General features: G+C 42.7%; 1 protein-coding gene across 2 annotated transcripts in view; it reads right to left on the reverse strand.

Moving 5' to 3' along the window:
- Positions 1-12,135, reverse strand: part of PHF24 (PHD finger protein 24) — a 39,386-nt gene that overhangs the window by 13,159 nt on the left and 14,092 nt on the right. For both annotated transcript variants that reach the window (XM_016188046.2, XM_007522834.3), the window contains exon 2: positions 625-1,006. In XM_016188046.2, the coding sequence (XP_016043532.1) occupies positions 625-1,002 (378 nt within the window). In that variant the 5' untranslated portion in view covers positions 1,003-1,006. The remainder of the gene's footprint in view (positions 1-624; positions 1,007-12,135) is intronic.

A 12,135-nucleotide genomic window follows, 5' to 3' on the forward strand; every position in this document is an offset into this window, starting at 1 on the left:
GTCTGAGAGGCCGCAGGTTCAATCCCTGGCAATACCTTATGCCTGAGTTGAGCAATGCTCTGGTTCTCTCTCTCTCTCTTGCTCTCATTTTCCCTCTCAACATAAACAAATAAATAAACATTGAAAAAATAAAGTCAGAGTTAAGGCAATAAAGCAACCCTTATCTCTGGTAGATAAGGATGGGCAGGCTCTTCCAACTCCTCAGACCCTTGCAACCATGTTTCCAAACAGGGATGCCACTATCATGCCTGGAAATAGTTTCTGGAAATAACAATCTCTTGTGTGGGATTGTCCCAGGCATTTCAGGACATCAGCATGCCTAGTTTTCTTGGCACAAGTCCCAGTTACTGTGACCTCCCTATGAAAATTTCCAAGTACTTTCTACAAGGATGGTGTCCTGCATGGGAGCAGAAAACCTTCCCTGGCGCCACCCCTTATCCCCCACTGTCCTTCACTAAGATGTAAGTGACATTTTCATTCTATGGAAGCAACTCAAAGGCAACTCTGGACTCGGCTCCATCTCTCTGCTTTTGAATCTTCAATCACGCCAGAGTCTTCCTTTGCCAACATCTTGATCCCCGGAAGGTCTGAGGTTTAAGTGTTCTGCTTTAAGGGGACACTCACAGACTCTCTGGGCTCCAGGCAGATGTCTAGAGGCTTGTCGTCATCCAGCTTCCGAGTGGGGCGGATGAAGGCAGGCGGTGTGAACCGACTGGTCCTGTCAAAGTCCTCAGGCTCCACTCCACGTCCATCTCGGAGTCTCTCCCAGGCCGCACGGTTGATACTGCTTTCTTCTCGAAGCACAGGGGTGGTGGCCTCTGCTTCTTTTTCCTCCTGCACTTCCTGTACAGAGCCCTCTACGGTGCCACGCCGGGACTCTGGAAGCTCACCTGTGCGTCGAATGGAAGGCCGGTCCCGCAGCCCATCCTTAAAAGCAGACACGGCAAGGCTCACCTTCTGCACCTGCTCCACTGTCTGCCGCTTAGACATCAACACCCCCATGGTTCTGTGGATGAGAAGGTAGAGGAGCCCAGACTCAGCCAAATGGCTGAGCAAACCAGGCCAATCAGCTTCAACCATTCACCTCAGTGAGAAGTGCTATTAAATAGTTTCTCCCTAGGCTGGGGTATGGACCGACCTGCCAACGTCCATGTCCAGCGGAGAAGTGATTACAGGATCCAGGCCTTCCACCTTCTACACCCCATAAAGAAGAATTCTGGTAATGTTGTGTATGATAAAGCAAATCCTAACAATGGGATTTTTCAAAGTTAACCCAATTGCCAAATAATTTGATTATAGTAATAACTATCTATTGCCTTCTTAAGCCCTAAGACAGCTGGAACCTTCTGCTTCCTCTATAAAACCTGTATCTCCCCCAGTCCTGGAACCTCTGGGGTGGGGCTCACTTTCCTGCATGCTTCTCTCAGTTCATACCAACTGACACTGCATCTGCTGATCCCAACCTAATCAACACAATGAGTACCACCTTGGCATGCTTCACTTCAGACTGTGTCCAGAAACGTCAGGCGTGGAATGTCAACCCTTCAGCTTCATTACTCGGGTGAGACCTTTCCTTTCTCATAGGATTCTCTATTTCCATATTGGGTGGTTCACTTCCTAACAAAGTCCCAAAACCTAGATATAGACCAGGCCCCATGAGATAGGGCATATGTTCACATGTATCCATAAATTAGGGCAAAACATACCTGAAAGCAAAAAGTACACAACAGTCTGCAGTGAGTCAATATATGCAGCAAGTAGAAAGACCTATAAAGACACCATAAAGTTCCTAATGAAACAGTGTCTACTTAGACTTAGATACCCTCTCACCTACTTCCTATTACACTTCTCTCATTCACTCCAAAGCTAACCTTATCAAAATAAGGACTGCAAAAGTTGAATAAAGGCAAGAGACTGGCATACTTTAATGATAACTCTTTAGTCATTATCAGGCCACCACATCAGCTGTGGCCCTAGTTGGGGAGTCCTGAGATTCCCAAATAGACATGATGGGCCTAGACCTCAAATAGATCCCTCTCTCCATTGTTACTGGTCATCTCTATCAGGAACAACACAATAGACCCCTTTGTGGGCCCTCATAGGACCTTGCCCTCAACGTGGATCAATAACGGTAGAGAATATTCCATCCTCCGAAGGGAGGCTGGACAACATACTCTATCTTCCACCTGAGGAAGATGGGTCCTGAAATTGGGGCAGCTTGGAATGTTCCTACTCATGACCACAGAATGTGAGCTCAGATCTACAGGGATGCAGAGAGAGGTTACATAGGCTCCTAAACTGAATACGGGCCCCAGATCAGCTCAAACCCATGGGGTTCACAGTCAACAATATTTATACAACTTTCCCATATTTGGGAGCTACTCTCTTCCCTGATCCAGCTTTCTAGCCCTTTTTACAGCAATGATATCATCTCCCCAGACAATAACTTGGATCCACCTGCATATCAGATGTGAGGCTCAGAAAAAAACAAACAAAAAAAAAACTAGTATAGTTATAGGCCCTTTGGATTATAACTAAAATAGGCCTATTATCTACCTACAAAACAGAGACCCTCCAAATCTTCATCTGCACTATTCCAGCCTTTAGGTTCATGATTAGTCAACAATTTGTTTGGCTTTATATGCAATTTTTTCTTTAAGCCACCAAGTTTCAGATGCTAAGATGATGACTACCTGACTTCCCTGGACAGACAACCCCACTAATGTGTCCTGGAGCCCTGCTTCCCCAGAGCCGCGCTCCACTAGGGAAAGAGAGAGACAGGCTGGGAGTATGGATCAACCTGTCAATGCCCATGTTCAGCAGGGAAGCAATTACAGAAGCCAGACCTTCCACCTTCTGCACCCCATAATGACCCTGGGTCCATACTCCTAGAGGAATAAGAATAGGAAAACTATCAGGGTAGGGGATGAGATATGGAGATCTGGTGGTGGGAATTATGTGGAGTTGTACCCCTCTTATCCTATGGTTTTTGTGGGTGTTTCCTTTTTATAAATAAAAATAATAATAAAGACAAAAAAATACCTTCTATACCCCATAAAGAATTTTGGTCCATATTTTCAGAGGGATAAAGAATCTTTTATTTATTATTATATGGAGACAGAGAGAAATTGAGAGGGGAGAAGGAGATAGAAAAAGAGACAGAGACATCTTTTTAAATTTTTATTTATTTAAAAAAGGAGACATTAACAAAACCATAGGATAAGAGGGGTACAACTCCACACAATTCCCACCACCAGATCTCCATATCCCATCCCCTCCCCTGATAGCTTTCCTATTCTTTATCCCTCTGGGAGTATGAGACAGAGAGACATCTTTAGCCCTGCTTCACTGCTTGTGAAGCTTTCCCTCTGCAGGTGGGGACCAGGAGCTTGAACCTGGTTCCTTGTGTGCTGTAATGGGTGTGCTTAATTAGGTGCTCCACTGCCTGCCCCCTTTTTGTTTATATATATATATATATATATATATATATATATATATATATATATATATTAAAGATCTGTTTTTTAAATATTTATTTATTCTCTTTTGTTTCCCTTGTTGTTGTAGTTATTGTTGTTGTTGTTGATACCGTTGTTGTTGGATAGGGCAGACAGAAATGGAGAGAGGAGGGGAAGACAGAGGGGGAGAGAAAGATAGACACCTGCAGACCTGCTTTACCACTTGTGAAGTGACTCCCGAGCAGGTGGGGAGCCGGGGGCTCGAACTGGGATCCTTACACCAGTTCCTGGGCTTTGTGCCACCTGTGCTTAACCCACTGCGCTACTGCCCGACTCCCAATATATATATTTTAAATCAGCACACTGAGCAGCTCTGGATTAAGATCACTATTCAATCACTAATGACAATAAAAAATAGTTTCTCCCTCATCTAGAACACTATAGTATGAATGGCTGGAGAGAGATGTTGTTAAGGAGTTAAATGACCTTGGTTCTACTATGACAGACCCTGTGACGTTGTCAGTTTTCCCATCTATGAAATGGGAGATACTGGGCAGGGGAGAACGCACAGTGGTTTATGCAATAGGTTTTTCATGCTTAAGGTCCAGAGGTCACCGATTCAGTCCCCAGCATCATCATAAGCTGAAGCTGAGCAGTGCTCTGGTGGAAAGAGAGAGAGAGAGAGAGAGAGAGAGAGAGAGGAGAGGAGAGGGAGGGGAGGGGAGGGGAGGAGAGAGGAGGAGAGGAGAGGTGAGGAGAGGAGTAGTATTATCTGCCCAGTCCACTATAGGACAGTCATGAAGATAAAACTGGAAAAAGGGATTAGCAGTGCTTAGTCACCCTACATTGTGAAATGGTCTCTCTTTCTTCCTTCCTGACCTTAAGACTGCTGGGTGGGGCAGTCCTAGGTCTCTGCCTCTTTGAATTGAGACTTTAGAGCCTCTCCTTTGTGCACGCAAATTCCTTTCCTTCTTCCTCACCTGACCCCCGCCCGTCTTTTGCAACCGCAGAGAATGAACTCTACTGAGAGTCTTGTGGACCCAACCATCTCTTACACTTTTAAAAAACTTTTTGTTTAGGGAGCCAGGCGGTAGCGCAGCGGGTTAAGTGCAGATGTTGCAAAGCTCAAGGACCAGCATAAGGATCCAGGTGCTGGGGAGGCACTCCACAGGTGGTGAAGCAGGTCTGCAGGTGTCTATCTTTCTCTCCATCTCTCTCTCTTCTCCTCTCTCCATTTCTCTCTGTCCTGTCTAACAATGACAACATCATTAACAACAACAGTAACTACAACAACAATAAAAAGAAAAACAACAAGGCAACAAAAGGGAAAATAAATAAGTAAATATTAAAAAAAATTGTTTAGAGAGGCGCTAGGGAGAGGAAAGATAGCTCTGCACCACTCCCCCAGCATGGAGGCCCCTCCAGTGGCATCTACTATGTGGTACCGGGACTTGAACCAGGGCCTCGTGCATTATAAGCTATGTGCCCTATCTGGTGAGCTATCTCCTAGAACCGCCCCCCCCAAGCTCTCCTTTGTCCTAAAAATGACTCTTGGCTTAAAGCAATCCTGTAGTGACGCATCCCAGACTTCTAAGTGCTGAGCACAATCCACTCAGGAACAATTCCCATCCAATGCTTACTTTTTTTTTTTTGAGTGTCTGAGCTATTTTTAGAGGAATCCTGAATTAGGTAGTCAGGTAAATACCCCAATCTATGTGTTCAAGGTTGCAAACACTCTTTTGCCTCCTTTTTAATTAGTACCTATGCTTATTTATGGGTCTATATGTCTATCACAGAAAACTAGCTTATCCTAGGCGCCACTTGTCATACTTTTTTTTTGCCTTCAGGGTTATTGCTAGGGTTCGGTGCCTGCACCATGAATCCACTGCTCCAGGAGGTCATTTTTTCCATTTTGTTGCCATTGTTGTTGTTATCATTACTGTTGCTGTTGTTGGATAGGGCAGAGGGAAATCGAGAGGGGAGGGGAAAACAGAGAGAGGAAGAGAAAGACACCTGCAGACCTGCTTCACCGCCTGTGAAGTGACTCCCCTGTAGGTGGGGAATCGGGGGCTCAAACTGGGTCCTTGCACTTTGTGCCATGTGAACTTAACTCATTGCACTACCGTCTGGCCCTTGTTGTACTTCAAAAGCCTCAGTACTGTCACCTCCCCCATTTTCTGCTTTTGGTCTCCTGTACTGCTCAAGAAAGGTCTGTTACTCTTTGCAGGTCAAAAAGTAACATTATCTCTGCCCTGCCACTGCTGTCCTAGGGTAGAGCTTTGGAAAGGAAGGGCATGAGATGGCACTTTGCAGAGCTGGTCTGCTATTCCTAGCTCGAAGGCCTTAGTGGGATTTAGCTGAGAAGTGCTTGTTTTAAGTAAAGTAGAGCAGAGAATTCCTTTCAGCCTTGCTCTCAGTCCATCATAATCAAGGCTTACTGAGCAGTGCTATGTGCAAGGCACTGGATACCCATCATAGAAAATAGAAGAGAGAAGAATAGAGCTTCACTACTCAGGCTCCGTAATATTCGAACTCAAAGAGGAGAAAGACAAGACAAAGTGCTAGAAGTGCCTCAAGCAAGATGAGAGCACACTAGCAGCCATCAAAGTGGCTAGAATGTTATTCTCAGGTTTGGGGAAAAGGTAACGGAGCAGGAGGAAAGTTTAGGGATAATTAGAAGGTTACTCTAATAGTTTATAAGAGGTAAGTTTAAAATGAAATGAGGGGCCGAAAGATAGCTCAATGGACAGAGGACCCCCTCCCGTTTTACCATTTGAGAACCTCTGAACCATATGGGGCCACCAGATGATGGAGAGTGCTGTAGTGTCTCTTCTCTGTCTGCCTTCTTTCTTTCTCTGTACAAAATGGAAAAAAAAAAGTAGGCCTGAGAGTGATGGAACATGCATGTATGAGGCCGTGTACTGCTAAGACAAGCAAGCAAGCAAAACACAACAAAAAAACAAGACGGCAGCCATATTTTTGAATTTTTTTTTTTTTAATTGCCAGAGCACTGCTTAGCTCTGGCTTAAGGTGGTGTGGGGGATTGAACCTGGGACTTTAGAGCGTCAGGTACGAGAGTCTCTTTGCCTAACTATTATGCTATCTACTTCTGCCTGCAGCAGTCTTTTTGACACCATGAAAATAGAGTTAGAGAAATTCAGGAATAAACTCATAACTAGTTGTCTCAAAGAAAAAAGGAAAGAGGGGCAGCTTTAGAGTGATTTATTTCTAAGCTTTATTGAAATATAATATTGTATAAGTTTAAGGTATATAGACAAGACTCATAGATATTGTAGGTTGTGTTCAAGGCCATCACAGTAAAGAAAATAATGTAACCAAGTGAGTCACAAGAATTTTTTGGTTTCCAAGTACATATGAAATTTGTTTAAAATTGGTAGGCCCTTAGCCAGATTCAGTAAGAAAAAATGAGGACCCATATCAGTAAAACCATAAATGAAAGCGGAGAAATAAGTTACCACAGAAATTTGGAAGGATCATGAGAAGCTACTATGAAAAACCACTAAACTGGAGAATCTAGAAAAGATTAATACATTCTGAGATTCACTTAACTTTCCAAGACTGACTAAGATGAAACAAAAAAGATGAACAGATCACTTACAATCAAGGAAATTGAAATAGTAATCAAAAAGCTTCCAAGTTTGGGCTAGTACAAACTGGGTTGCTATGAACACAGGAGTGCACAGATCTTTTTGGATAGATGTGTTTGTTTCCTTTGGAGAAACCCCCAGGAGAGGAACTGCAGGGTTATAGGGTAGGTCCATTGCTAGCCTTCTGAGAGTTCTCTAGATTGCTCTCCACAGGGGTTGGACCAATTTGCATTTTCACTAGCAATGTAGAAAGGTTCCTTTACCCTCACGACTTTTCCAACATTTGTTGTTACTGTCCTTTCTGATGTATGACATTTTCACAGGAGTGAAATGGTATCTCATTGTTGTCTTTATTTGTATTTCTATGATAATCAGTGACTTTGAGCATTTTTTTCATGTGTCTTTGGGCACTCTGGATCTTTTTGGTGAATATTTTGTCCGTATCTTCTCCTTATTTTGGGTTTTTTTTTAAATGTTTTTTTTTTTTTTGTTTTTGTTTACTAGAGTACTGCTTAGCTCTGGCTTATGTTGATGCAGGGGAAGGATTTTTTTTTTAATTACTGAATTTGGTTATATATATATTTATTTTGGTTATTAGCCTTTTGCCTGATGCATGGTATGTAGAGATCTCCCATTCCTTAAGAAGTCTCTCTCTCTCTCTTTTTCTGGTGGCTCCTTTTGCCAGATTTAGCATAATCCTTAAGGGCCCTATGGATCTTGGAATGGTAAATGGATATTGGCTTAAACTTCAAGTCACCAACTCCATTACACCTTAACAAGAGATGCCATCTGTCCTTCGAAGCTAGGCTCTGACTTCTCTGTAGCTATAAAAGTCTTAGAAGTCCTGAAAGGCTCTTCCGATAGATGACTGTTTCACCTACATTGAAAATCTTTTGCTTGATGTTGCTACCTTTATCAATGATCTTAGCTATCTCTGGATAAGCTGCAGTTGCTTTTATATTAGCACTTGCTATGTCACCTTGATTTAAAATTTTTTTTTTTTATGTTGTTGCTGGGGCATTACCACTCCAGGTAGACTGTTGCAGATAGAGAAAGACAGACAGACATGGAGAGATACCACAGCACTGAAGAAGTTTCCTTCAATGTGATAGGTGCCACCTATCACATTATGTGCCATCTCCCGACCCTTGCTTCCTGCAGTCTGGGAGGGCTGGGCTTAAACCTGGGCTCTGCCCATTAGGTAAAACAGGTGAGTCACCTTGAGCTTTTCTATTATAGAAATAGATTCTCTCCTTAAACCTTGGGAGGCCCCCCGTAACCTCCTCACCTCTCTCAGCATTCACAGAATTGAAACCAGTAAGGACCTGGCTCTGTATTAAGCTTTGTCTTAAGGGAATGTTATAACCAGCTTGATCTTCTATCAAGACGAAAACTTTCTCCATATTAGCAATACGGCAGTTTGCTTTCTTATCTTTCTTGTGTTCACTGGAGTAGCAATTTTAATTTCTCTCAAGAGCTTTCCCTTTGCATTCACAACTTGGCTAACTGGTGTAAGAAACCTTTCGGTTTATCTTAGTTTTTGACATGCCGTTGTCACTATGCTTAATCATTTCAAGCTTTTGACATAAAGTGAGAGATGTGACTCTTTTACTTGGACACTTAGAGACAATTGTAGAGTTATTATTTGGCTCAATTTCATTATGGCTGTGTCTCAGAAAACACAGAGGCTCACAGAGAGGAACAGCGAGCGGTTCACAGTGTCCCCAAACAACTACAAACAGTAACATCAAAAAAAAAAAAAATCAGTGATCACCATAACAGATATAGCAATAATATTAAAGTTTAAAATATTGTGAGAGTTACCAAAATGTGACACAGATATAAAGTGAGCACAAGATGCTAGGAAAATGGAGTGGTCTTTTCTTTCTTTCTTTCTTTCTTTCTTTCTTTCTTTCTTTCTTTCTATATTTATTATTAGATGGAGACAGAAATTGAGATGGGAGGAGGAGGAAGAGAAAGAAAGAGACAGACAACTGCAGCCCTGCTTCACCACTTGTGAAGTTTTCCCCCTGTAGGTGGGGACCAGGGACTTGAACCTGAGTCCTTGCGCACTATAATGTGTGCTCTTAACCAGGTGTGCCACTGCTTGGCCCTCAAATTGGTTTGTGGGTTTTTTTTAAAAATGTTATTTGTTATTGGATAGAGGCAGAGAGAAACTGAGAGGGGAGGGAAAGATAGGGATTGTTGTTGTTACTGATGCCGTCCTTGTTAGATAGGACAGAGAGAGAAATGGAGAGAAGAGGGGACGACAAAGAGGGAGGGGGAGAGAAAGACACCTGCAGATCTGCTTCACTGTTCCTGCAGGTGGCAAATGGGGGCTTGAATCTGGGTCTTTTCTCAGGGTGATATGTGTGCTCAGTTAGATGTGCCACCACCTGGCCCCCCAGGTTAGTCTCTTTACCATGGCCTATTGAGGCCTTGGTTCATTCCAGCCTCACTTGTGCTACAGTCTTTGTCAAACTCCTTCTATCTTGGGGGTCCTTTGAACAATCCTTCTACCAATTAGTGCTTATTGATCCAATACAGTGATACAGCTCAAGTATCACTCCCCCAATCCAGGTCAGAGTGCTTACAACACCAACTCTAATATTTTAGAAGATTTATCTGTGCCATTACACATTCAATCAAATGATTATCTGACCAACGCTAGATGACAACTAGAGTATTTTTACCCTGCTCAGCACCTACCTAGCTCTACTTCCTAGCAATGTGTCTGAAACAGAACAGACATGCAGTAAAGATTTTTTTCCCTTTTCAAAGATTTATTTATTGTGTGTTTATTTATTTATGAGAGGAGAGAGACAGAACCAGAGCATCAATCTGGCACAAGGAATGCCAGGGATCAAGCTCAGGACCACATACTTGAGAGTTCGCCATCTTATTCTTCTAGGCTGCTGCAGCAAACATTTTCTTTTTAAAATATTTAAAAAATATTTTAAACTTTAAAGATTTTATTTATTTATTTATGAGAAAGACAGGAGGAGAGAGAGAGAGAACCAGACCTCACTCTGGCACATGTGCTGCTGGGGATTGAACTCGGGACCTCATGCTTGAGAGTCCAAAGCTTTATCACTGTGCCACCTCCTGGACCACAACATTTTCTAACTAATTATGGGAACGTTCCTTTGATTATTTATTTATTCAGTCATTGGCTACAGACTGAGAGAAATTGAGATAGGAGGGGGAGATAGAGAACGGGAGAGAAAGTGACACGGGCAGCACTCCTTCGCCACTTGTGAAACTGTGCAGGAGGGGACAAGGGGCTTGAGCCTGGGACCTTGTGCATGGTGACATGCACTCAGATGAGTGTGCCACCACCTGGTCTCCACATTCATTTTTTAATGAAACCAGAATACATATAATAGCTGAAGACAGTCACATCTACTTTCTAGAAACAACCCAAATGCTGCAAATTTCAGTACTGCCAAGGTATCTATCTATCTGCCTTGCCCTTAAATGTTAACAAAGAAATCTAAGACATAATTCTTTTTTTAAAATATTTATTTATTCCCTTTTTTGTTGCCCTTGTTGTTTTTTATTGTTGTAGCTATTATTGTTGTCATTGTTGGATAGGACAGAGAGAAATGGAGAGAGGAGGGGAAGACAGAGAGGGGGAGAGAAAGATAGACACCTGCAGACCTGCTTCACTGCCTGTGAAGTGACTCCCCTGCAAGTCGGGAGCCGGGGGCTTTAACTGGGATCCTTACGCCGGTCCTTACTCTTTTGCATCACCTGTGCTTAACCTACTGCGCTACCGCCCGAATCATTAAGTCATAATTCTTAATTTACAAACTTACAGGAGAGATTCCCTCTTCTTATTGGTACAATTTGTTTGTAAAGTTAAAGTGTATGACTTGGGTGGGGACAGAACTTTAGTGATGGGGGCAGTGTTGTAAATCACTATTAGATCATTAATAAAAAATAAAAGTAAATAGGGGACCAGTTGGTGGTGCACCTGGTTAAGTGCACATAGTATGAAGTGCAAAGACCCACACAAGGATCCAGGTTTGAGCCTCTGACTCCCCACCTGCTGGGGGGATACTTCAGAAGTGTTGAAGCAGGTCTGCAGGTGTTTATCTTTCACTCTCCCTCTTTATGCTCCCCCTCCCCTCTCAATTTCTCTCTGTCCTATCCAGTAAAATGGAAAAAATGGACATCAGGAGTAGTGGACTCATAGTGCTGGCACCGAGTCCCAGCGATAACCCTGGAGGCAAAAAAAAAAAACAACTCCTTTCTCCCAATTTCAAACAGTATTGGACAATGGGAAATGGGAAAGCATGGAGCAGAAGTGTATTTACCAGTGTAAAAGGAAGTTCTAAATATATGAACATGTTCATTAAAGAACAGCTACAATAGTGTTCATGGAATGTAAATATTTTTCATCTTTTTGTTAATATGCATTTCTAATTAATCTACATTGCAAAATAATTTTATATAAAAGAATCCCAGGGATGCTTTAGTTTTTGTCTGCCTTTCTGTGACCCAGACAGGATGCTTTTATTGTTCTGGGCTTCAGCTTTCTATTTGCTAATGACTGTATCTGGAATACAAACTATAAGCATTTAGACTGTTCATTTTCAGAGGCAGGCAGTGCAACACTTGGTAAAGTGCACAAATCAGCATGCGCAAGGCCCTCAGTTCAAGTCCCTGGTCTTCCCACCTGCTGAAGTGGGAAGCTTAGTTTCAAAAAAAAAAATGTAGAATGTTCATTTTCATTATTTTTTTCTTTTTGCCTCCAGGGTTATTAATGGGGCTGGGTGCCAGCACTATGAATCCACCACTCCTGGCAGCCATTTTTACCAATTTTTTTTTTTAAAAACTATTTATTCATTAGACACAGAGAGAAATTGAGAAGGGAGGGGAAAATAGGGAGGGAGAGAGACAGAGAGACACCTGCAGCCCTGCGTCACCACTCATGAAGCTTTCCCTCTGCAGGTGGGGGTCAGGGGCTTGAACCCGGGTCCTTGTGCACTGTAACATGTGTGCTTAACCAGGTGAGCCACTCACTGACTCATTTTTTCCACTTAATTAATTAATTTTTTAACTTA

The sequence above is a fragment of the Erinaceus europaeus genome, chromosome 10 (assembly GCF_950295315.1).
Source record: "Erinaceus europaeus chromosome 10, mEriEur2.1, whole genome shotgun sequence".
Taxonomy (NCBI): Eukaryota; Metazoa; Chordata; class Mammalia; order Eulipotyphla; family Erinaceidae; genus Erinaceus; species Erinaceus europaeus.